General features: G+C 37.4%; 1 protein-coding gene and 1 pseudogene across 1 annotated transcript; both read right to left on the minus strand.

Annotated features, from left to right (window-relative positions):
• Window positions 1-11,298: 11,298 nt before the first annotated feature.
• LOC106344797 lies at window positions 11,299-12,852 on the minus strand (annotated as a pseudogene).
• Window positions 12,853-21,634: 8,782 nt separating this feature from the next.
• LOC106295365 (amino acid permease 5-like) lies at window positions 21,635-24,522 on the minus strand. Its single transcript, XM_013731248.1, has 6 exons — window positions 24,164-24,522; window positions 24,000-24,112; window positions 23,491-23,724; window positions 23,173-23,266; window positions 22,527-22,881; window positions 21,635-22,452 (listed from the first exon to the last, which is right to left on the minus strand). Exons 2-6 carry the CDS (start codon window positions 24,103-24,105, stop codon window positions 21,796-21,798), a joined length of 1,446 nt encoding a protein of 481 aa, XP_013586702.1. The 5' UTR covers window positions 24,106-24,112; window positions 24,164-24,522; the 3' UTR covers window positions 21,635-21,795.
• Window positions 24,523-25,257: the final 735 nt, after the last annotated feature.

Here is a 25,257-nt window from a genome sequence, read left to right on the forward strand (position 1 = left end):
GGTGTCAAGTGTCTAGCAAGATGAGTGTCAACCGAAGCACGACATGTCGCCGTGCATGAAGCTGGAACATGCAGCATGACATGTATAAGCACGAGATGTCGCCGTATCTACAACCGAAGCATCGCCGCCGGGAGGTTCGAAGAACTGTCCAGAAGCGGAAGGAGGTTCTGTCCGAGTCCAGATCAGTCTGCCGAGGCCTGTCAGTTTCATCATGATGAAGCCGAGGTTATGTCCAATTCGAGATCAGCTCAGTCCAGTCCAGTCAAGTCGTCAATTGGGTTTTGGCTAAGTCTTCTCCGATCAACGAGCTGCCTCTCGCCTAGAACACTGTGAGTTGGTTTATTTGAATTCCACTTGGAATTTAGGGTAGATCGAGTCTGCATATAAATTAGAATGATCACGTTACTGGGTGATAGAGTCCTTAGGGTTATTTTAATTATGGAATCAGACTCAGTTTAGCATGGGCTAAGCTGAGATGAAAGGAACTAAGATTGGGTTAATAACCTGACTAGGACTAGGGCTAGGATGCATCATGTTTTCCATTATTGCATGTTGATATGGTTAAGTGCAGGCACCCGTTATGTTTAAAGATAGTTTCATAGCATGAGGCTAACTATATGGGTAACGGTTTGATTAAGTAGATTGCTTGTTAGACTAGTTAAATGCTTGCTCGTTTAATTAATCTTGTTGATTTTGGTTAGTCAGCCCTTGGTAAGGGAGTGACTAACTGGTTGAGTTGATAGAATTAGGTTATTTGGTTATGTGTTTGAATCCTAGTGAGTTAGTCATGAGTACATGTTTGGTCAGAAAATCCTACTTTGATTCTAGAGCCAAGTATTTTCCTTAGGAATTGAGATTAGAAGAGTGTTACGTAACTCGCAAGTGTGTGAGATAGAGTTGAGAACCTCGTGGTGGTTCTACTCTTGGCAGGTTATTGCTTCCTCAAATTGGTACCACTAAGCCGGTCGTGGTCCGGAAAGTGGTGGGCTTGGTTTAGCTTGGTTTATCACCAAGGCCGAGTGTCACACGGGGATGTGACAGCCCCCGGTGATTCCGATAGAGGACCGGGGCATGGCGATTCCGATTGAGGACCGTGACCGGGTGATTCTCGAGCGCCTACGCCTGTGTGGTGTAATAGTGAAGGGATTGCTGGTGTCCTTTGTGTGGAGGAAGAATGATTTTGTCGGGCCCAATTAGAGTGTCGTGTATAGTAGAGGGTTGAAACCCTAGAGTAAGTGGTAACACCGGAATACGGTATTAAGAGTTAGACTCGAGTCATAGTTAATTAGTGTCTTGTTATTGTGAATGGTGGGATTAAATTAAAGATTGGTTGTTGACTTTTTTTTATGCAGGGTCCCGTTACTTGAAGTTAGATTCATGGCAGGAGGCCTTGTCTAACTTAGTAAATGTCTGATTGGATAATAATTGAGGTTATTGATTTGTGATCGATTGCTTAGCCTTAGCTATTATTGCATGCTAGGACTAGATTGATTGTTATTTTGGGTTGTCTGGGTTAGAGTCAAGGTTGCGGGTAGAGGCCGCCAGCTCACTGATTAATACTAGATTACTCATCCAACTCCGTTGTCCTTTTTGCGGGTCACTTTAGGTAAGGATGATCGGATAGCTTGGTTCTGGACGTTAGGACTGCCGGAGTAGATTTCATGCCTTTTGTAATAGGTATTTTGTTACGTGTTTGTTGGCTCGATTTGGTATTAGGCCAGACCCAGTCTCGAATTATTCTATGAATGAATATTTCCTAAATCAATAAAGAATTTGTTTTATATGCGCTTCATGAGTACTCATATATTTGACTAGTCCGGTCATACACAACGTTAGGTCGTGGTACGGGTTGAAAAGCCTTAGGCCTTGATCTAACGGAAAACCCTAACTCTAGGTACGGGTTGCAAAGCCTTATGCCTTGACGCAGCGGGACGAGTTAGTGTATGAACTGGTCTAGGTCGTGGAGTAAAGTTTGTGACTCTGACAGGATCGTCCCTAGCCCGTCACGTAGCGCTTCCGGACCATGGTGTTGGGTTGGACGGTCAGTCATGTTCTTGTTTGATTGTTGGCTGGTGGGTTGACCTATGCTTAGGACGGTTCGAGGCTGTTACAGAGGTGGTATCAGAGCATGGTTTCGTCCATGCTTCCGGAACTCATGATTTAATCGGTTTTAAATATTTATCGAGTCAAAATAAGTCACAAAAGGCATAAGAGAAACCGGTCACGTCCAGCGATAGGATATGTTGGTTTAGGAATTAGAATTTAGATAGTGGAATCTAAAATTGCTAGGTTGCTTGGTTAGAATTGTTAGGTTGCTGGTTTGAATTACTAGGTTGTTTTGGTTAGCATTGCGGTTAGGTTGGATTATTAGTATTTGTTGGGTTAGTTGTTGACTAACTTGCGTGTGAGGTGTTCTTTTGAGTTATGGCGAGTAAGTGTGTTTGTTGAACGGAACTTTAAGGATGGAAACCTTAAAGTGAAGGGAGTTCGAGGCCAAAAACCCAAAGCTGAAGAGAATGAGTGAGGATAGGTTCAGAGGTATTGGACAGTGATATGTACTGGACAGAAGGGAGGAAACAAGACTTCGTTGGGAAAGGACTTCATCAGTAGTTGGGAAGACGAAGATCGAGAAAATAATTGGAGTAATCAGGAACGAGCATGGACAAGTTCGTATCCTGGGAAATCAGAGTGTTATGGCAGAGCAACTGTAAGAAATGATCCAGCGATCATTCAACTGAAGACGATTGCGGAGACCTTGAGGAGTACACTTAAGGAACAGTTATGGACATAGTAAAGATATATGGAGACAAGTGGAAAATGTCGTGAAGATGAGCAATTATGCAATTAAGAATTCGAAGACGAATTCTATTAAGGGGGGGAGAATGTAATAACCCGCCATTTGGGAGTCTAAGTATCAGGAGGAATGTTGAATTTTGATCACATAAAAGTTGACATGATTCGAAGAAAAGAGAAGACCGGTCGAACAACAACTTGGTGGCCAATCGCGGACGATAAAGATCGATCGGGAAATTTCGAAGAACGAGGTGGTCGAAGAATTGATCATGAGTGAACTATGAGTCGAATAAGTTGCTCGACCATAGTTAGAAGATGTCTTAGATTGATCAGACGTACGTTTTGGAGGCATAACATTTTTGGAAGCACGACGTTTTAGAAGCTCGACGTTTTAGAAGAATGACGTATCTTCACCGTGAATTTTTCTCCAAAACTTCGTATCAGCAGAATATTAAATCAGAGACATCGTAAGTTGGAAGCAGGATGGGAGTTAAGCAGGACGGGAAGTAAGCATGACGGGAAAACCTGAAATCGGGTAAAAACCCTAATTTCGGTGCTATGAAATTTTTCAAGGAAGTCGGAGGCTCGGAAAATATTTTCTGTCAAGGTCAGAAATATTTTGGAGTTTACTAAAAATATTCAGAGCATCAGAACGGGAGCAGGAAAATATTCGGGATTGATCGCGGGTCAAAAATTCACCGGAAAGATGAAAATCGCGCAAATGAACAGAGAAGCTCGAGGTGTCTCAATGCATGAGTCAAGGACGTGATGTCAAGTGTCTAGCAAGCTGAGTGTCAACCGAAGCACGATATGTCGCCGTGCATGAAACTGGAACATGCAGCATAACATGTATAAGCACAAGATGACGCCGTATCTGCAACCGAAGCATGTTGATCGACATGTAGCAGGCCGTGTGTCGCGTCGCATGGACTCCAGCCATGCAGCAAGCCATCTGGACGTGGGTGTGTCACTCATCATGTTACTGAGTCATGCAGCAAGACATGTGTGCACCCGTGTGTCGCCACGCATGCAACCGGAAGCATGCAGGCTGACACACAGTCGCATGTGTGGCTCGATATTACTGGTCGATGATTTCTATAAATACCCATGCCTCCCCTCAGTTTCAGACATCCATTCCACACCAAAAGCAAAGTAAAAACGTGGGTATAGAGAGGGAAAAAAAGAAAGTGGTCGATTTAAGTGTATGGTCGATTCTGAAGGCCGATACTCCACTGAGAAGCAAGATTCTGTCCAAGCGGTGATTCTCTACGATTGTGAGGCGGAAGCTCTGTCCAAATAATTCCTTCCATGCTACTCAGTATCTTATATGGTCAAGAGGAGGTGTTGTCTAGAGAGAGATCAGTTCCACAGGTTCAGATCAGTCAAAGTTCTGAAGTTCGATACTCCACCGGGAGGTTCGAAGAACTGTCCAGAAGCGGAAGGAGGTTCTGTCCGAGTCCAGATCAGTCTGTCGAGGCCTGTCAGTTTCTTCATGATGAAGCCGAGGTTATGTCCAATTCGAGATCAGCTCAGTCCAGTCCAGTCAAGTCGTCTATTGGGTTTTGGCTAAGTCTTCTCCGATCAACGAGCTGCCTCTCGCCTAGAACACTGTGAGTTGGTTTGTTTGAATTCCACTTGTAATTTAGGGTAGATCAAGTCTGCATATAAACTAGAATGATCACGTTACTGGGTGATAGAGTCCTTAGGTTTATTTTAATTATGGAAACAAACTCAGTTTAGCATGGGCTAAGCTGATATGAAAGGAATTAAGATTGAGTTAATAACTTAACTAGGACTAGGGCTAGGATGCATCATGTTTTCTATTATTGCGTGTTGATATGGTTAAGTGCAGGTACCCGTTATCTTTAAAGATAGTTTCATAGCAGGAGGCTAACTATCTGGGTAACGGTATGATTAAGTAGATTGCTTGTTAGACTAGTTAAATGCTTGCTCGTTTAATTAATCTTGTTGATTGAGGTTAGTCAGCTCTTGGTAAGGGAGTGACTAACTGGTTGAGTTGCTAGAATTAGGTTATTTGGTTATGTGTTTGAATCCTAGTGAGTCAGTCATGAGTACATGTTTGGTCAGAAAATCCTACTTGGATTCTAAAGCCAAGTATTTTCCTTAGGAATTGAGATTAGTAGAGTGTTAGGTAACTCGCAAGTGTGTGAGATAGAGTTGAAAACCTCGTGGTGGTTCTACTCTTGGTAGGTCATTGCTTCATCAAATTGGTACCACTAAGTCGGCCGTGGTCCAGAAAGTGGTGGGCTCGGTTTAGCTTGGTTGATCACCAAGGCTGAGTGTCACACGTGGATGTGACAGCCCCCAGCGAGTCCGATAGAGGACCGGGGCATGGCGATTCCGATTGAGGACCGTGACCAGGTGATTCCCGAGTGCCTACACCTGTGTGGTGTAATAGTGAAGGGATTGCCGGTGTCCCTTGTGTGGACGAAGAATGATTTTGTCGGGCCCAATTAGAGTGTCGTGTATAGTAGAGGGTTGAAACCTTAGTGTGAGTGGTAACACCGGAATACGGTGTTAAGAGTTAGACTCGAGTCATAGTTAATTAGTGTCTTGTTATTGTGAATGGTGTAATTAAATTAAAGATTGGTTGTTGACCTGTTTTCCATGTAGATTCCCGTTACTTGAAGTTAGATTCATGGCAGGAGGTCTTGTCTAACTTAGTAACGGTCTGATTAGATAATAATTGAGGTTATTGATTTTTTGTCGATTGCTTAGCCATAGCTTTTATTGCATGCTAGGGATAGATTGATTGTTATTTTGGGTTGTCTGGATTAGAGTCTAGGTTGCGGGTAGAGGCCGCCAGCTCACTGAGTAATACTAGATTACTCATCCAACTCCGTTGTACTTTTTTCAGGTCGCTTTAGGTAAGGATGATCGGATAGCTTGGTTCTAGACGTTAGGACTGCCGGAGTAGATTTCATGCCTTTTGTAAACGGTATTTTGTTACGTGTCTGTTGGCTCGATTTGGCATTAGGCCGGGCCCAGGCTCGAATTATTCAATGTATGAATATTTCCTAAATCAATAAAGTATTTATTTTATATGCGCTTTATGAGTACTCATATATTTGACTAGTCCGGTCAAACACAACGTTAGGTCGTGGTACGGGTTGAAAAGCCTTAGGCCTTGATCTAACGGAAAACACTAACTCTTGGTACTGGTTGCAAAGCCTTATGCCTTGACTAAGCGGGACGAGTTAGTGGGATAACTGATCTAGGTCGTGGAGTAAAATTTGTGACTCTGACCGGATCGTCCCTAGCCCGTCACGTAGCGCTTCCGGACCATGGTGTTGGGTTGGACGGCCAGTCATGTTCTTGTTTGATTTTTGGCTGGCCGGTAGGCCTTTTATCTCCAACCCTTGGTGTGGGTCGTCCGTAGGTCATGTTCTTGTTAGATTGTTGGTCGGTGGGTCGACCTATGCTTAGGACGGTTCGGTGGTGTTACACCATATGACCTCCGGGTTCCAAATACGATCTCAGGATCTAAAGAAGATTCTCCGGATTCCCGCATGACCTCCTGGTCCAAATACGATCTCAGGATCTAAAGAAGAACCTCCGGGTTCCCACATGACCTACGGGTCCAAATACGATCTCATGATCTAAAGAAGAACCTTCGGGTTCCCGCATGACCTTCGGGTCCAAAAACGATCTGAGGTTCTAAAGAAGAACCTCCGGGTTCCCGCATGACCTCTGGGTCTAAATACGATCTAGGTATCTAAAGAAGAACCTCCAGGTTCCCAAACAACCTTCGGGTCCTTTCATGACCTCTAGGTTGCGAGACCAACCTCCGGGTTCTATGTATGCATATTTCGAAAGCTTAAATATCTAGATTCAAAGTTAATCTTGCAGGTTCCAGCTGTAACCTCCGGGTCCAGGGCCCCTACGAAAATCTAAGAGCAAGTTCCGGGTTCCGAGAACAATTTCCGGGTCCAAACGACATTTCCTTGCTCTAAGGCAACACTCAGATTCTACCCAATCCCAGGATCCTGACGCCTAAACCAATGAGAAGAGAAAGAAACAAACGGGGAAGGTCCTCTTAAAGATTCGGGTTACTACCATTAGAACATGCATAACATGATGGAAAAGAGTGCATAAAAAGAAAACTATGGAAGGCCATTATTCCATAAATCAAAGGGGGCTACAAGAAGCCATTATTCGAAAGAAGATTCAGCAAACACCAGTGTTGCAAAAAAACACAAGAGAAACAAGGAGGAATCATTTAAAAAGAGGGCGCCTCCGAAAATAGCGACCCCACAACGGACTTCGGGGAAGCAGCCTAGGTAGATCCTCCCGGTTGCTGATCGATCCCTCAGGACATGAATAAGTATCGGCGATACTCCTCTTAAGGATTCCAATGCTCCACCCTTTTCTCTAGCCATTCCCTCATGAGTTCCCACCTAGCTGATGCCCTCGCCTGCTGAATCGATAGATCCCGACGGGCCGCCATATCCTACACCTGGTTACGAAGAAGAAACACCTTGCCAAGCAACCTTCGATGAACGTCTATCAGTGAGTAAATATTAGGTGCAGCCTCAGCACCAGTCGGCGTAGTGGAAGAGAAACCAGTAACCGACAAAGCGGCCCTAACCAATCTCGGCGGAGGGGTTAAAAAGGACGCCTCTTCCACGTTTTAGCTTTTTGGTGCTCGTCATAAATGGCTGACACCGAGAGCCTCGAGACGTTCCCTGAAAAAAGCAGTACAAGAAATAAGGAGACGGAATCCTACCCGGTGAAAACAGAGAACGAAGGCTTAACCCACGGGGAGCTAAAATGTCGGATAACCAAAATGGTTCCTGGACCTTCAAGAATATGTACCAGTTGTTCCAACCATCCCCAAAGGGGTAATTACCCCTAATACCCCTTGAAGGCTCTTCGACCAGAGGAGCACTGTCGCGAGATCGAAGGTGATAGAATCCCACTTTGTTCACCAGAGGGGCAAAGTAGTAGGAATACAAGATCTCATGTACTCTGATAGAGAAGCCATGAAGATCCCCGAGCACTTAGACAGCCATTAAAGTCCTCCAGGTCAAGGGAGTAAGTTGAGAGGGACAAAAACCGAATTACGTGGATACCTCGGCTATAAGAGAAGGGATACTACCCCGGAAACCTGCCTCTAGATACGCTTCAAAGACAGCCACCTCATTTGTCCCTCCATCAGGGGCGTGCTCGAACTCAGAAGGATTTCTCATCGCCGTAGGAAACCTTAGTGAGTACTTTATCAACACGTGCGCAAAGATTGCTAGAAGCGCGTCGATCGATATTCCTATAGAATAATTGAGCGACGTCGTGAAAGGTGTATCGATCGATATTCCTCTAGAATCATCGATTGACACTTTCTAATTGATCAACATACGAATGTTGAGTTCATTAGATCTAGACAATAGACGAATCTAAACATGTGAAATCTAATTGCTTTGTTCTTATAAGTTGAGCTCTTTAATATCATGCAAAGAACTGATTAGTATATATATCTCCACAATCCTGATTGCCTGAATAGAAACCCTAAGTCTAACTACTTCTAATTAAGTGTCAAAACTTCAATCAAACCAACCGAACAACTACCTTGTTCAAACCTGCAATTTACAATTAAACTAAACTAACCTAGCTTAATCATTCTAATTAGATCTTTTGTGTGTCCTAGCTCTATGTGGATTCAATCCCTAAGTACTACAATTGAACCTCTTATTTGAGAGTAATTCACTCCTTTGGGTAATTTGAATGATATCAAATTTGGCGCCGTTGCCGAGGAGCTTTGATCGCCATTAGATCTAGTCTTATTTTGTCTAGGTTACTTCTTTAAACCACTTTCTGACATAAATTTTTTTCTTGTCTTTTCAGGTGCATGCCTAACAGTACCAGAAGCAACAGGGAAATATCACTGCTATTCTTAGTAGATCCTGCAAGCTTGGAACATTTGATCCGCAAAGAAAGACGCTCAGCATCGATCGACAACATCACTAGTTCGTCGACTAACATTCGCATACCACAGTCGACTGAGACTCCAATTTCGTCGACCGACACTCGCCCATCACCATCGACCGAGGCTGGAGACAGAGTCGTTAAGTTATTGGCTATCAGTTAACTAAACACAACCCTGCATAAAAAACATTGATAAGGTCGTTAAGAAAGAAACTCTCGGAAAAAAAAATCTTGATATCACCATTGATTAGACAATTTTAAGTCTGAGAGAGTTGATAGACCATAGATTTTACCTGTTTTTACCCATGGTATATAAGTGTTTTAGGAGTTCTTTGTTATGTTTCGGAGTCTTTTTAGAGTATTCACAACTCCATAAGTGTTTTCGAGATATATGGTGATTTTGGGGAATTTTGGAGCAAAAGCTAGAAGAAACTCGTAGCTGCCCCTCGAACCAGTCAAGAGTCGACAACTCTTACCGTCGATCAACAGAAAAGCCCGCAAAGCCCGACTTGGTTCCCAGCCGACTTACGGTCCAAGTTCCACATTATTTACAAGAATACCCCTAACCGACTTTAACCTAATATTTATGTGCTCTGCCATTGTTTTGGGCAACACATGCTTTCATACAGAAAATCATATTTAGGGTTTTTAGTAGTTTGGAGAGAAGATCGAAGACTCCTTCAAAGATTTGTATTGGAACTCTAGTTTTTCTACCTTATTCTACATATGCAATGTATTGCTTTGCTATGTCTGAGTACGTTTGTTAGATTTAGGGTTAGAAGTAAGGTTATGAGGGATTAGCCCAAAATATAGATACGCTAAGGTGATAAAGATTTCCTTCCTAGGAATTGTTATTAATGCTTGTTTTAGAGTAGCTAAGTAAAACACTGAACTTAGGATGATTAGGCGCAAGCAAAAGCATGATCTCTTACTTGAATTAATTCCCTTGAGCTAGGATTGTTAGAAATAAGCGACAGCCGAATTAGTCAAACTAGTGAACCTATTAAACAGCTCGGTAAAGATTGACTAGGTAAACATCGAGCGACGTTAGTCACATAGCGTCGATCAACGTTCGAACTATATAAACAAGCAAATGCTGAGATATAGACTTAGATCAATATGATTTATTCGCACACAGAAGCAGGAAAATTTTGTATTTAGAATTTGTGTTCTAGGATTGAAAACCTTAGCATCTATATCACTATAATCTCAATTACCTGAAACCCAAAATCTAGTTGTTTCTCATAATTGTTTACAACCCCAATCAATCAATCAATCGAACAACTGCCTTGTTCACCTCTGTTATTTACTGTTTAATTGTTTTCCTAGCTTAATCATAAACTTGTTAGGATCTATTGTGTGTCTTAGCTCCTTGTAGATTCGATCCCTAAGTACTACGACTGAACCTCTTATTTGAGAGAGTAAAGTCACTAGCCAGTATAGTCACAGCTGATATTTCTGTACGAAAGAAAGCTTTAATAATATGTGATTGTGAGCAGGTTTACTTGTCAGTAATTTGAGTGATATCAGACTGCTTGCTCATTTGGGTCTTCCATTGTTTCGAAGTGCCTCTTACTATTGAGAGAGTCCTGGTTGGTCTCCACAGACGGCGTCAAATGTTGAATAGTGAGTTCTGGGACTATGTTTAAGAAGTGATTAAAAGACAGTATGTCGGAAAACTCGTTTATATTATAAGTAAATTAAAGTAAAGAGAAATTACTAACGTGGGATGAGTTCGGTATTAGAATCGAGCTCGTTCTTACAAGATAGTATTGAGATCGCTAAGTACAGTGAAACCTCTATAAATTAATAATGTTGGGACTATACCAAAACTATAATTTTTTTATTAATTGATAGAGATATTAATTTATCGATATACTAATTGAACCAAAAACTCAATTTGGTACTATAAAATTATATTATTTTATAGAGATTTTTAGTGTATATTAATTTATAGAATATTAATTTAAAGAGGTTATAATGTAATTTCTATTCTTTGTTTGCTCCGGAAAAATTCTGTCTTTTTTCTCGGTTAGCAAAAGTCTTTTTTTATAGACAAAAGATATCCCAAATAAGACAAAAGAAGCTCATCGTCCACGGTGATGTGATCATATGTACTTCTCTTACCGGTTAGCACCCCTGTTGCAATCATGGGCTCGAGCTGGCTGATCAAATGTCGCTTTCTATTATCTTTTGCGGTTAGTACTTTGGGTTTTAGGCCGCTAATGGATGCGGAAACAGCTTCAAGAAAGCTGGTTGAAGTAGATACGCCCGGGGTAGCTGCGAAAATATCACTTACATTGTTGCTCGATTCCAAGTTTCTTGAGAGAGAACCAGAGTCAGTCATACATAAATATGCATCTGGCTTCAGCTGTTGCCTTCTCTTTCTATGTACTCGTTATATAAATGAAAAAAAAAAAAAAAAAAAAAAAAAAATTTAGTAACGAAACTCTATGCCCCCTAAATTGTCTCCAGAAGTGATTTTCATGTCTGAAAGGAACTGAAATAATGAGTTACTTCGAAGTAGTCTTCAATACATAATCAATGGCACTAGTCACTAGATATCTACTTATCTTTCTTCATCTGGTTCAGCTTCCTAGTATCACCACCATCTTCAATCTCTTTGGTATCTTCTTCCTCTTTCATTGTCTTGTTTTCCAATAATTCGAGGAGACCTTTGAGTGCAATATCAGCATTCTTAGTCACCATGAGCTGCTGTGTGACTTCAGCGGGAGTTACACACACCTTAAGGACGAGCTTCTCAATGGGATCAAACAGGACATGGTCATCAATCTTGAGGTACAAAGCGACAAGCTTCCTGAACACAAAGGGTGTGCAATAACCCATGAGAATGTGAATGTCCATCCTTCCTGGCCTCAGCAACGCTGGATCGAGCTTCTCCTTGTGGTTGGTTGTCAAAATTATGATTCTTTCTTCTCCGCAGCTCGACCAAAGCCCGTCTACAAAGCTCAACAGACCAGACAAAGATACCTGTCCAGAAGCAAAGACGCATAGGCTTCAGAAACATTGTTTAATAAGAACAGAGGTATTTTTTTTTTTGTTGGTGTAACTTACCCGCTCACAATCTTCTTTCGTTTCCTTAGTCTGGCATTTACAAGAAGCGCCATATCCACAATCAATGTCTTCAATGAGAAGAATTGACCGGTTCGGAGTGGAGGTGAGAATCCTCCGCAACTCACCATCGTCTCTAACGCTTTGAAGCTGGAGATCATAGATATCATACTTCATGTAGTTGGCAATTGCAGCCACCATAGAGGATTTTCCAGTACCCGGTGGGCCGTAAAGAAGATATCCACGCTTCCAGGCACGTCCCACGCTTTTGAAGTAGTCTTTTCCTTGAGAGAAAGCATCAAGATCGTCGATTATCCTGGTCTTGAGGTGCGACTCAATGGCTAGAGTCTCGAGGGTCGGGTGGTGCTCGAAAATGGTGGACAACCAACAGGAATTTCGCCTGTCGTAAGTGTAAATCTTGAGACTCTCGCGCAGTATGTTGTCTGCCGATTTCATCAAGTATGTGAAGTATTCTGTCATTATCTTCTTACGAAACTCCTTCTCACATGTCAGATGAAAGAACCTATAACATAAAACAAGTGTAAGAACAAACAGAAAAAAAAAAAGATTACGATTACAGTCACGGAGAAATACAAAATACAGAATGTACCGTTTCTCGTAGGGAGAATTCTTAGTTTCAACAGAGTGTAGAGTCCACTCAAGATGAATCCCTTCAAACTCGTCGGTGATATTTGTATCTATAGGGATCCCTAGTTTCGGCTGAGCCTCTGGATTCTTTAGATTACTCGAACCCACAACGATATTTCCGGTGGAGAGTCCTGATAGAAGTGTTGGCAAGTAAACTTCAGCCGCACGGAAAGTTATGTTCTCGACCGAGTCCCACTCTTTCTCGATCACAAACGTGAACCTCGACGGAAGGTAAGACGAGAAGAAGAAGTCTACAACTTTCCCAGTGATGTGATCTTGGATTTGCTTAGGCACAATATCGTTGAAGATTGTGCGGAAAAGCATCATGATTGCAGAAAACGATGTGTAGAGGGAGAAAACTGCTGATACAGAAGGTGCTTGATTATACAGAGATGCCATTTTCTGTTTGGAAGAGGATGAAGAGTTTAGAAATGCAGAGATACTGTGTTTATAAAGAGTTGAACTGATCAACAAGAAAGTTTGGATTTTCAGCATATAATTTCAAGCAATCCAAGTAGAAAAGAAAAATGGAAATTGTGGATCAAAACTATAAATGGAATGTGCTAAAAGTTTATAGAATTGTGGAATATATAAATGATAAAACTGGAAACTGAAAGAAAAGAAGATTTGCTGTTAGAAATTGAAAAATAATATATAGAAGAAGAATTGAAAACTTGACAACTGTGTTTTTTTTTGTTCTAGATAATGTATTTAATATTTGAGAGTTTTTTAAAAGTTATTAAATTACCATCCATTAACTTAAAACTTGTTCTTATCTTGTACTAAAAAATTCTTTAATCCGATCTTCTATTTCATAATTTCCAAAAAAAAAATAAATGGAAAGTGTATTTAAATAACTAAAAACAATAAAAATAAAATAAAAATAGATTACACATTTAAACTTTACTCTTTATAAACCATGATATTTCACATATAGAATACTAGGTGGACTGTGGGTATGAATTTGATTAAGAGATAATTATATATATATATATATATATATATATATATATATATATATATATATATATTATACCAATTGTTAGTTATATAAAATATAATATATGTAAAATAGGGTAACAACAATTGCTTATCATATATAGATGATATAAACACGTTATGTATGCACTGGACATTAATATAACTTGGTGATTTTTCCGTGCATACACGCGTATATATATTTCTAAAGTAAATGCTATAATAATTGATTGCTATTTACTTTTAATTTTAAATTCATTTATAATTTGTATGCTTATATGTTTTTGGAAATTTTTAAAAAGAAAACTAAATAAAATAAATAAATAATAGTATTTTAAATGAAATAAGGGTATTAGTGTAATCAATCATCGTGACAGTTAACGTGAGAGCGACACATAGGAAACTGACTTCTCAAATAATATTATAGAGATTCATACATTTTATACGGCATGAATATAATTCATATTTTTTATGCATATCAATTACTATGAGTAATAAATCAGCTTTTGATGAAACAAAATTGCTAGGAGTTAAAAACCGGTATATAAGTTATGGGAAATTTTCTCAAATACTTTTTTTTAAAAAAGTTTTTGTCACAAAATAACTTTCAATATGAAAAATGATCAAAATAGCTCATTTTTATTTTGAAAATTTTTATTTTTATTTATTTTTTAAAATTTGAAACATATCCCAAAACTTCACCCATTAACTCTAAACCATAGGTCTAAATTAATTAACTCTTGGGTATAATTGTATTTTAACCATTTAATAAAATTTCTTTCGGTCATTTTTCTCATTGATAACTATTTTTATGACAAAAATTTAAAAAATGCTATCATAGGGAATTTCTCGTATAAGTTATTATGCATATCAAATATAATTTATCAGTTTTTAGTATGTCACTTATTATGCATTAAGATGAGGAGTATTATTCAGTAGTATTTAATGTTGTAGTAAGCATCGTTATATTCATACTTCTACATTAAATTAACATAAATAGTCATTAAATTAAATGTTTCAAAGAATATATGTTTATATATTATACAGTATAGTGTGATATAATATTTTTATGAATATGATCAATCAGTCGCATATTATATATATTACAAAGTCATAAAGATTAATACATTATATATAAAATAATTTAGAAACAAATTTAAATATGTATACTATTTTTCTCATCATTATTCATGTTATTGTTAAAGTACATATCATTTTAGAAAATTTATGCACGCATGTATGTCTATTATTAAAATTTTATATTCATGCAATTGAGTTGGATAAAATAAACATATCTCATAGATTAATACAAAAAAGGAAAAAGCTATTTTTTAAAAAAAAAATTGCTTCTTAAAACGCAGTTTATAAATTGATATTAGTAAAAAAAATTTATTTTTGACATCGAAAGACTATTATATTACTCATATTTGAGGTGGTTTGGATAACCAGACTGAAATAGAACAACCAATAAAATGAAGCTCTCTATGGAAAGATCACGATGTCTTAGCTAAAAAGTCTGCAATCCTATTTTGCGCTCGTGGAATATGAGTAATCTTGAAGTCCAGGAAACATATCTGCAGAGTCTCTATCCACTTCAATTTCGTTGCAAAGTTTGGCCAAGCATGGAGCTTCTTAATCATGGCGATTAAATCCTTGCAATCCGTTCCAAAGCTCTAACATGTTGAGTGTTGCAACATGCTCTCCATCGCTCATCTTAATGCTTCAACTTCTGAATGCAGGGACTCTCGCCGAGTATAATTCTGTGTCCCCATAAGTTGAACTTTCCCCAAGTTGTCTATCCAAGCCCATCCACACCTGCTGAACTGTGATGTAGATGTCTATGATTCGTCTATCATGCAGATATTACCCAACCTTAAGACTTGAGATTCGTCAATACTATGATCTTGTGGCGCTGATGGCACCATCTCTTTTGCATTGAACCAGACTTGACATTCACTCTCTGCATAGCGAACTACCACCAAAGGATCTCAGTCTATTCTCCTATAAAATTTTATCATTTCTAGCATTCCAAATCTACCAAATTATCCAGGGATAAGGATTCCTATCTAAATCTGGCTCAACAATGTTTGTCTGAGTAATATTTATTGGAGATATTTGAGTAATGTTTATTGAAGATATGTGAAGTATATAGTTCGAGATAAGTATTTATTGGAAATATGTGAAGTTTATAGTTCCGGATAAGTATGTGAATTCAAATAAAATTCAAGAACTAATATAAAAGGTTCAATATTAAATTTAGAATAGCATGAGAAGATATAAATCTATAATAATAAAATTGACTTTTTTTCTTCTTCATGCTGCCACATCATCTGGGAGAAGGGGGCAAAACATGCCACGTGGCGCAAGTAAAACGAGTTCACAACTTAGTTTTTGTGGGTTATACGGGCTTTGTTTTAGTTTCTCAAATATTGGCCCAATAACAGAGTTTTGTGGAGCCCCAAAGATGAAGAAGCTTTTGTCGTCTCAGCTCCTCCTTCGTTCAGCCACAAGGTCTAACTCACATTAATGGTGGCTTACGTTCAATTATCCTACTCTGTGGTTTTTAATTCTGCACCACAATCTTCTCTGCTACTCGGTGGAGTTGTCTATATAAAGCCTGAGGATGAAGAGAGAACCCATCGTTGATTCAGCTTCTCTGCAATATTCGACTCTCGAAACAGAAGCTTCCGGTCATGGGGAATTCTCAAATCCATCTCTCCGATTTGAAGGCTGGGCGTTGTTAGGAGGTTGTTCTCCTCCAAACATCAATCGTTCACTGCTCAATCCCAAACATCAAGGGGAAGTTTTTTATGTTTCGCAAATTTTTCTTACATTTTCATGAGCTTCTTTTATATATTGCAGATTCGAGCATAGAAACTGTATTTAGAAAATCTATACGAATTGTTGAGAGATTAGATTATTGAGATCCTGAAGAATCTGAGAGGAATTGTTAACTACGACGACAACAAATCCCGAGGCGAAGGATTGGTCGGATATGGAAAGAAGGTGAGAAAAAGATCCAATTTGTATTCTTCCTTTTATTCAACGCCAATTTGTTTGATATTAGAGGAAGAAGTCTATTCTGCTTTGCTATTTAGAATCAATCTAGATCTGAAACTCTCCAGTGTCTCCTCACATGTTTTTTTTTTCATGTTCAATTCTTTGCTAATCAATCTTTGTTTCAATAGATTTAACGATTGAAGACACTCAGATGAAGTTATAAGGACAGTTTTCTATTTATTACCTAACCTAAGCTGCAAGCTTGTGTTGTAGACCCTTTTAGGTTATACGCTTAGATGGGTTCTTCTTTTACAGATTCCAAAGGATTTAAGATCACATGAGAGCCTGAGGTTGTGATTGCACCAAGTTTTCAGGTTTAGATAAACGCCGACTCCGTTCTTTCGACATGGGAGATTGTGTCATCGGAGCTCTCTTCAATATTTTTGGAAGCATTGCTATTAATGTCGATGCATTCCATGCATTTAGTCTGCTGACTCCGTAGTAAGGTCTGGATTTGCCTCAGGCAGTACCATTTGGTTACATTTGTCTTCCTGAGCCTTACTTTGTTGTTTTTGTGTATTATCAGAGAGAGAAGTTAGCTTTACAGAATATCGTCGAGGAAAGACGCCATGGAAGCAGCTTATACAGTTTCAGACGTGGGAGTTAATAGCAACTGTTGATGGAATGCAACTGCCAAGAAAAAAAAAGGTCTCAACACGTCACTCCAATGTTTTTAGTAATTACCTTCAGATCAGGCTCTGTTTCCTTTGCCGAATTCATCTTATCTCTGACAACATTTGTCGGCAATTGAGTGACAGAAAGAGAGAGAGAATAGACGTTAAGGTGAATATCAGACCTGAGAAACATAATTTTCTTATCTTTTTGACTTCATGGTGGATGAGTATGAAGTCAGCTGGTAAGTTTGATTTTATATGCTTGCAAATTTTAAGATTTCCTCGTTCTGTGTCTTGATGTTCTTAGAACTACTTGCAGTGATGGTACGAAGGGGTACTTGAATCATCTTCAGGGGAGACTCACCTGTCATTCAGGTCCCCAATGGGGTGAATGGAGGACATCTTGACCAGCCAAGTCATGTGAGATCACGTAATATATAACAGGTTTCTTCTAACTTCGACCGCCTCGGCTTCTGAATCTTTTTTACTCTCTCTCTCTCTCACTCTTCTACTTCTCATGTCATCAGCTGCACTACCTTTTAATCTTCCTCTCTTGAGATCCTCTCCATCATATGTATGCTGATGGAGTTTGCCATCTCAGGAAACCATGCAACAGCGTATTTTCCGATGGTTTTCTAGACGAAGAAGATTTCCTTCTGGTGAATGGTCAGAGAGTGCACACTATGGAAAGAAACTCCTCAACTCCTCGAATGATACTTGAAGATAGAAGCAATACAACATCTAATAGTCAACTTGAAGATCATAATATCCTGGAGAAAAAATACTATTTCTAATGGTTCCAATCTTCGCAGCATTTTTTAATAATATTTGTGAAATTCTTGCTGTTTTTATAAAGTCAGTGAAAATATCCTCTTGATACTCTGCAATACTTATGTTTTTATTTAATTTTTGCTAACAATATATGATACAATCTTACATGACGAATTCTTTTGATAAATCCATCGAATAATTAATAAAAAAGTTCACTACAACAAACTTTGAAGATAAATCCTAATCTTTTATTCATATATCAAATATTAAATGCATATATTATTACATTATATCCAACTTAAAAATTCAAAAAAATATTAAAACGAACAGAGTATTCTACATTCTTATGAAAAATTACCTGATTTATTAATTATACTAGGTGTTTTTGCCCCGCACATGCGGGCATAATCTTTTTATGAATATTTTATATAAATGTTTTTGCTTGACTAATATTTAATTTTTTTTGTATCTTAATTTTTTAACTTTTATAATAAAAATATTTTCTTAAGATAGCAACACAAGATATATAAAAATATCTTATTTTTAAATATGTTTTTTATAATTTTATTATATTATTTTAAAATCAATTATTTAATATTTAATATAACACATAACTTTAAAAGTATTAAAAAATCGTTTTAACTATATATAAAATTCATTACGGGTATTGTTTAAATTAATAAATTAGTGAATTAGTTAGAAACTAATAATAAATAAATAACCTTGCTAAAAGTATAAAACCTAATAAAATGAAGACAAATAAAAAAACTAACTAAATATTTAATATAACATATAAATTTAATATTATTAAAATGAAATTCGTTTTTAATTATATATAAGACTGATTAAGGGTATTTTTAAATTAATAAATTAGTGACTCAGCTGAAAACTATTAATAAATCAATGATTTAGTTCAAATCTAATAAAAACATGACAAATAATAAAAATTACGTAAAATTATGAAGAAAATGACAAATCAGCAAATTCATTTCTCAAATAATAGTATAGATTACATATAAAACAAAAATACTATTCAAAATACTTTAAAGTAATCACTTATTTGTAAATAATCTTATATACGATTTTTGGTATATTCAAAATCGTAAAATTGTAAATTTACAAAGGCTATTCTCAAAAAAAAACTAAAATGAATAAGAACATTGATTGTTTCATGAAAATTTACAAGCATCAACAAAATCAATACTAAAAACAGTAAATTCAGACCGAATTTTTTTTTTGTGAGAACAAAATAGAAAATGCTACAAATCTACAAATTCACTACTTATTGCATGTATCTATTTTAATACTTTCATAAAAAATAAAGAATGACATTTTAGAAAGCATATAATAGTTACAAGTATCATTAAACAACTTGATAAAACAAATTAGAAAACCATATATAAAAGTAGATGACATAAGATAAAACAGATTTATAAAAAGATATACACTATCAAATTAAATTAGAACATAGCCTCACTAAAATAATCTCAAAATTTTATTTATGAAATTTAGTTAATTGCACAAAATATATATGTTGGATATCGTAAACTCAAAAATTAATCGGAAGAAATGATAAAAATAAAGTAAAATACATAATGTATAACCAAATATGTTTTGAAAAATAAAGTAAGTGTTAAATAAAATACATAATTTATAAAATTATTTAAAATAACATGAGATTAGGTTTTTTATTAAATATTATTCAACAAACGCTATAATAATTAACAAAACATAATCAATAAAACACTAAATATTAATTAGAGTTTCATTCAAAATATATTTACGAACTGAAACAAACATATATTCTACTATGTTTATTATTTATTAGTTTATAATATTTTTTAATTTAAAATATTTTTTTTTTAAAGCTTCATAAAATTTAAAAATATTCTTCAGTTTAGAATTTATTTTTTTTAAATGCTACATAAAATATTTTCATAAAACTATACACCCCGCCCGTAGGACGGACCAACCAGTAGTGTTAAATACAATTATTCATGTTCATTCGAGCAGTTAGCACAGATTCCGAGTGTTAAGTAATTTTACTGTACTACGATTAAAGGGACCAAAATCAAACGTGGATAAAATGATTAAATAAAAATATTAAAATGACTTGATATATCTTACATTGTTTTAATTAAACATGTAAACAAAATTGATATCCATGTTATAAAAAACACGATCAATAAAAACAAAATAATCTTTTAACATTTTTCAATCGTTACATTATATTATTTTATTTTAATTCTCAGTTACAAAGTCTTCACTAGTTTTTTGTCAAATCTTCAAAGTTTTCTCGCATTATATTTGATCAATTGATCTAAAATTCTCTCACACTTATATTCAACTTCGCACTCTCATTTGTATCCACTCTCTTACTCTCTCTCTCTCATCTTTATCTTCACCCTCACTCTCATCCTCATCTACATCCTCACTTTCACCCCCACCCCCACCCTCACCCTCACTTTCACCCTCATCTTCACCCTCATCCTCACCTTCACTTTCACTATCCTCACCATAATAATATTTGTTGAATATGTCATGTCCTCGAACCTAGATATGATCGTCGTACCAGACCATGGGACGAGGAACCTTCAGCCAGTCAAGAGACATTAAGGCAAATATTTTATGGTCTGAGTAAAAAAGTTAGTTCTGGTGAAGATCGAGACTTAACCAAGAAAACAAAAGGAAGTGAAGAAAAGAAGTTGGATCAAGCTAAGGAAAGAGTGAGACTAGCTGGACGAGCTGGAATAAACTTAATTCCTAGTTTAGTCTAGATAAGTCAGCTGAATTAGCTTACAGTTCGAGCTCAGTTAGCTAGATCAGCTACCGGGAAGCTGAACTCAGATGGGAAGAATGTTCGGCAGCTCGGTCGGTGGGTCGGGTTCTAGGAATTTATAGACCGAAGGTCAAGCATGGTTCGATCATTAACCGGTCTAGACTTAACTGAAAATGCCTTAGCACGTGTGGGGAGAGTGATATGCGATTGGAGGCAGTTTCTGGCCGAAGGGGACATATGGAAATGTGTTGATTCAGTTACCAAAACGCATTTTTTTTCAAAACGCATTTTTTTTCACTTGTGAAAGCGGTTGACCGAGTGACTCTATAAATAAAAAGCATTGGGTTCGATTATGGACACATATTTTCCTTAGAAAAATCACCAAAACGTTCAGAACAGAATGGCAATCCGAAAGAGAGAAACATGGTCGATTGATGGGAAGAGTTGATCGAATAGTCAAGCCAAGAAGGCATTCAACTACGGTTGCTTGAAGATCGATCCGAACATGGATCTAAAGGATAAGGAAAAGCATGTGGGAATATCCTGAACGCACGTTTGAGGTGAGTGGATGCATTGGTTTTGCCATCTCTCATAGCCTTTGGTATATCCGATTGGATCTATGATTGGATCTATGATCGGATCAAACAGTTGCATCCTTGTCTCTTTAATTTGTTGTTTATTTCTTTCCTTCTATATAACCATCAAAGGACTTACCGTTAGGGCCAAGCAATTGGCCATGGCTGTAAGCCGGTCCGAACATGAGATCAATAGTCTAATCCATTGCCTAAGGTTGGACGTGTTAGATCACGGATCATGATCGATTGGCCTGATCAAGTTATGGGCGAATTGGTTGGTTCGGTGGTTAGATGGATTGATCTAGATATGCAAACTGAACCTATTCAACTTGTTCAAGTGTTTGAGAAAGTCGAGATTGATATAGAGGAAATTAACTATTTCTACCTTAATCATGACAGTCCAATATTGAATTCACTAATGTACTATGAACAAGATAACGAACTCCACCCATGTTCTGCGTAGAATATTTCACATAGAACGCTTAACTAACTTAAAAGATTACGTTACAACATCCAATTACATAACTGCATCCCTATTGCAGGAATTTATTTGTTCCGAAGGCTCTCAGAAATCCGTCTTAAAAGGTCTGTAACTCTTGAGATCAGTAACAATCCCAACTACAGATCCTGCGGCTGCGGCTACAGACACAACAAGACAAGCCAGACTTAAGACTTGAAGACAAACCCATCTTGTGCTCCATCTCCGCACATTCTTCTGTACAATGTACATCTCCACAGGGAAATAGACCGTTAGAGGCCAAAAACCGATGGCCCCCAAGAGACCAAGCACATCATTGAAGAAAGGCATTAGCATAGAGATCAATGTTGTTGTAATCACAAAGATCGTCCTCCACACGAGCCTAAAGAGATTCAATTTGAAAGGCTTTGATCCTGGAAAGAGGTGGATCTTGGTCTCGTTTGTGATGAACTTACTCTCTGGATACCTCTTGGAGGCTTCTTTCTCCACAAAGGCAAATAGTGGCTGGCAATAGACTTGGTAAGCTCCAACTAGATGGATCACTATGGCGAGATTGGCTATGTCAAGCAACCAATAGGGGTTTCTGAATCCTCCAGCAGCAAGGAGATTTCCAGGTGAGGAATCTCCAAATGCTGCATACCCTACGCAGCCACAGAGCATGTAGAAGAGCGTTGTCACTGCTACACTTATGAGAGTCGCTTTCCTCATTGTGTTTTCCTCTGCTGGTGGTGATTTTAACGTGTCCTGCAATTCATTAAATCAAATCAACTTGTTAAACCATTCATTAACCGAACTCTGAGCTCTGATACAGAAAATACCTGGATCTCGATGAGAATCATGGAGTAAGCATAGGCAAATGCAATGTTCCCAAGAGACTGAAAAGTTCTCCAGACTTTCTGGGTAGGTGTCACTGTCCCAACGGTGACTCCAGTGAGAGTGCCTTTAATTTCTTTGTTCTCGACCACTTTGGAGATGCCAAGACCAAGCCCAACGGTGGAGTAACCAAAAGACATGACTGCAGCGACAATGGACAGCCACCATAACTGATCAAAATCCGGAATCTGAGAGAATACGATTTGGATTACACCGAACGCAATCATGTAAGGATTGCCATTGACAAGACATGGATCTTTGTCCCCATTGCTTTGTTGGCAACTTGTTCGTTGGATTGCTCTATAATTTTCAATCATAATTAGCAGAAAACAAACAAATTAACAAAGGCAGGAAAACGCAGTAGGAGAATCTGAAACAGTGACAGCTTTTAAGAATCTTGGAAACGTAGCTGTGTCAGATTCTTTAATAATAGAATTAGTATAAGTTATGCTTCATTGACTTTGAATGTTGCATTATTGAGCGGAAACTAAATGACAATATTGAACAGCAAAGTGGGACACGCATCTACTTTTTGTGGAAGACTGCACAATTAAAAAAACTAAAGAAGTTGAAAACTAAGTTTGAACTTACATCATGCTTACAGCTGATGCAATAGTGTAACCAATTGCAGTACCAAAGAGATTAACATACTGCACAACTCCACATATTTTCACCTTAATGCCACCTGAAATTTCTCCAAAACAAAAATCTTTACTACCACAATTTTCCAAAAGTAATTCCGCTATATATAACTAAAATAAACTAAACGTCTTTTAACGTTTTATGATAAATCAGTGAAAACATTATTAACCTCAAGCTTTTGGATCATTTGAATATTCATCTATTCATATGACTATACCAGTCAAACTCTCAAGTGACTCTAACAAACGACACAAGATGGCAATTTACCGAGGTTGGAGTGGATAGCATCCATGTAAGTGTAGTTTCTCTTTCCGGTGACAGAGTCGCCGGAGCGGTAACAGGAACAGAGGAGGATAGAAGTGTAGTAAGTGACGAGAGAGAATAGTATCATAACTGCTGGACCACCAACCCAGCCAATCTGAGCAACAGCCCATGCCAGAGACAACACTCCTGAACCAATAACAGCTGTAATGATATGTGCACTTGCTGTCCACACCGTCCCTGAATCCAATCATATCACCATAACATTAAAAACCCAACCGGAATGAAAAACCCACAAATAAAAAGGTCAAACTTGCAACAATCATGTTTTTTTAATATATATAAACAATTGAGAGTCACATAGCCAAATTTAAGCTTTACATGGACTTACGTTTACTATGATTTTGAATTTTTTTTTCTGTTTTTACAAACAATTTATAATTCATTTTGACCAAGTTTACAATAGCCTAGTTGGGCTTAATAGGAAAAGTAAAAAAAATTTAAAATAATTGTACCGGTTCGCTTGGGACGGCCATCTTCGTCGAATAAGTCGGAGCTGTTTCGAGGAAGAACATCCATGGAGACACCTAATCCTTGAACATTCTTTAAATTCTCCACCATCTTCTTCTTGTTGGATAACAAAATTCCAAGTAAACCTCAAAAATTTTGTTTTTTTTTCCCGACAGAGTTTAGGGTTTTTGGCTTTTTTTTCTCGGCTAGATCTTGAAATTGAATGGAAAGGAATCAAAGGGAGGTTGAATGTTATTTTTCAAATAAATCAACTGTCAGCAAAGAAGGGTGTGTTTCAGTTTACTCTGGGCTGAAGATTCTGTAATTGAAAGAGAGTGAGGCATAGAAAATGAGAAGAAAGGTCTGTGAGATTGTAAAAATGCATGGATAATAGAACTCACATAAGATCGAATTTATTAAATATATAAAGCCGCTTGGAATACAGAGACATCTGACTTACACGAAGAAGAGAGGAAACCGCATCCGCATGTGCTTCTTTTCCTTCTCTAACTTTCTTTTTCTCCTACTATAATTGATTATTATCTTTGGATCGGCCTAATTGGTTGAATGCACATTATGTATATAAATTATTTTTGAGTAATATTAAATTACAGCGAATAAATAAATCAAAATCATTATTTTGTTTATTTACAATTATTAATAATAAATAAATCTAAACAATAACTTTAGTTATTTTATATGTTATATAATTAAATTTTTATGATAAATATATAATAGATTTTTAATATGGATATTTATTGAATGAGAATTTCTACTCATATAGTTTATAAAATCATTGGTATTTTTTTATAACAAATAATTTAAATTATTGAGCATGTTGTGAATGAAGAGGGGAACTTGTGTGTATTATTAGGTCGACCAATTGGTCTTTATATACATATGGTAATGACGGTCTAAGTACTGGATCGACATGAGATCGTACTTATCATTAACTAGATAATGACTAGCAATACGTAAGATAAACATCAACTATAATGTAGATAAACACAAGAGTAGATAGGCGCCAGTATGATCATGCGGATGGGCTTGGTCCGTCTTGCTACACGGGCTGATAAATGGGTCGATCACTAAATGGTTTATAACACTCCCCCTTGATCGACACATCCGGTCAAGGTTCATTCATGCTTTGGATGTTGCCTCATTAAAACCTCTCTTGACAAACCCAAAACCCAATGTGGTAAAAGAGAAAACAAGACAGGAAAAAGAGTACAACACATGAACTCCCCCTGATGAATGCATCAC

The sequence above is a fragment of the Brassica oleracea genome, chromosome C5, assembly GCF_000695525.1.
Source record: "Brassica oleracea var. oleracea cultivar TO1000 chromosome C5, BOL, whole genome shotgun sequence".
In the NCBI taxonomy this organism is placed as follows: domain Eukaryota; kingdom Viridiplantae; phylum Streptophyta; class Magnoliopsida; order Brassicales; family Brassicaceae; genus Brassica; species Brassica oleracea.

Coding starts and splice junctions, on each gene's coding strand:
- LOC106295365 (XM_013731248.1), bottom strand. CDS start 24,105: ATGGTGGAGAATTTAAAGAATGTTCAAGGATTAGGTGTCTCCATGGAT. Junction 22,882..23,172: donor GCATCAGCTGTAAGCATGAT/GTAAGTTCAAAC, acceptor TGAAAATTATAG/AGCAATCCAACGAACAAGTT. Junction 22,453..22,526: donor TGATTCTCATCGAGATCCAG/GTATTTTCTGTA, acceptor AATGAATTGCAG/GACACGTTAAAATCACCACC.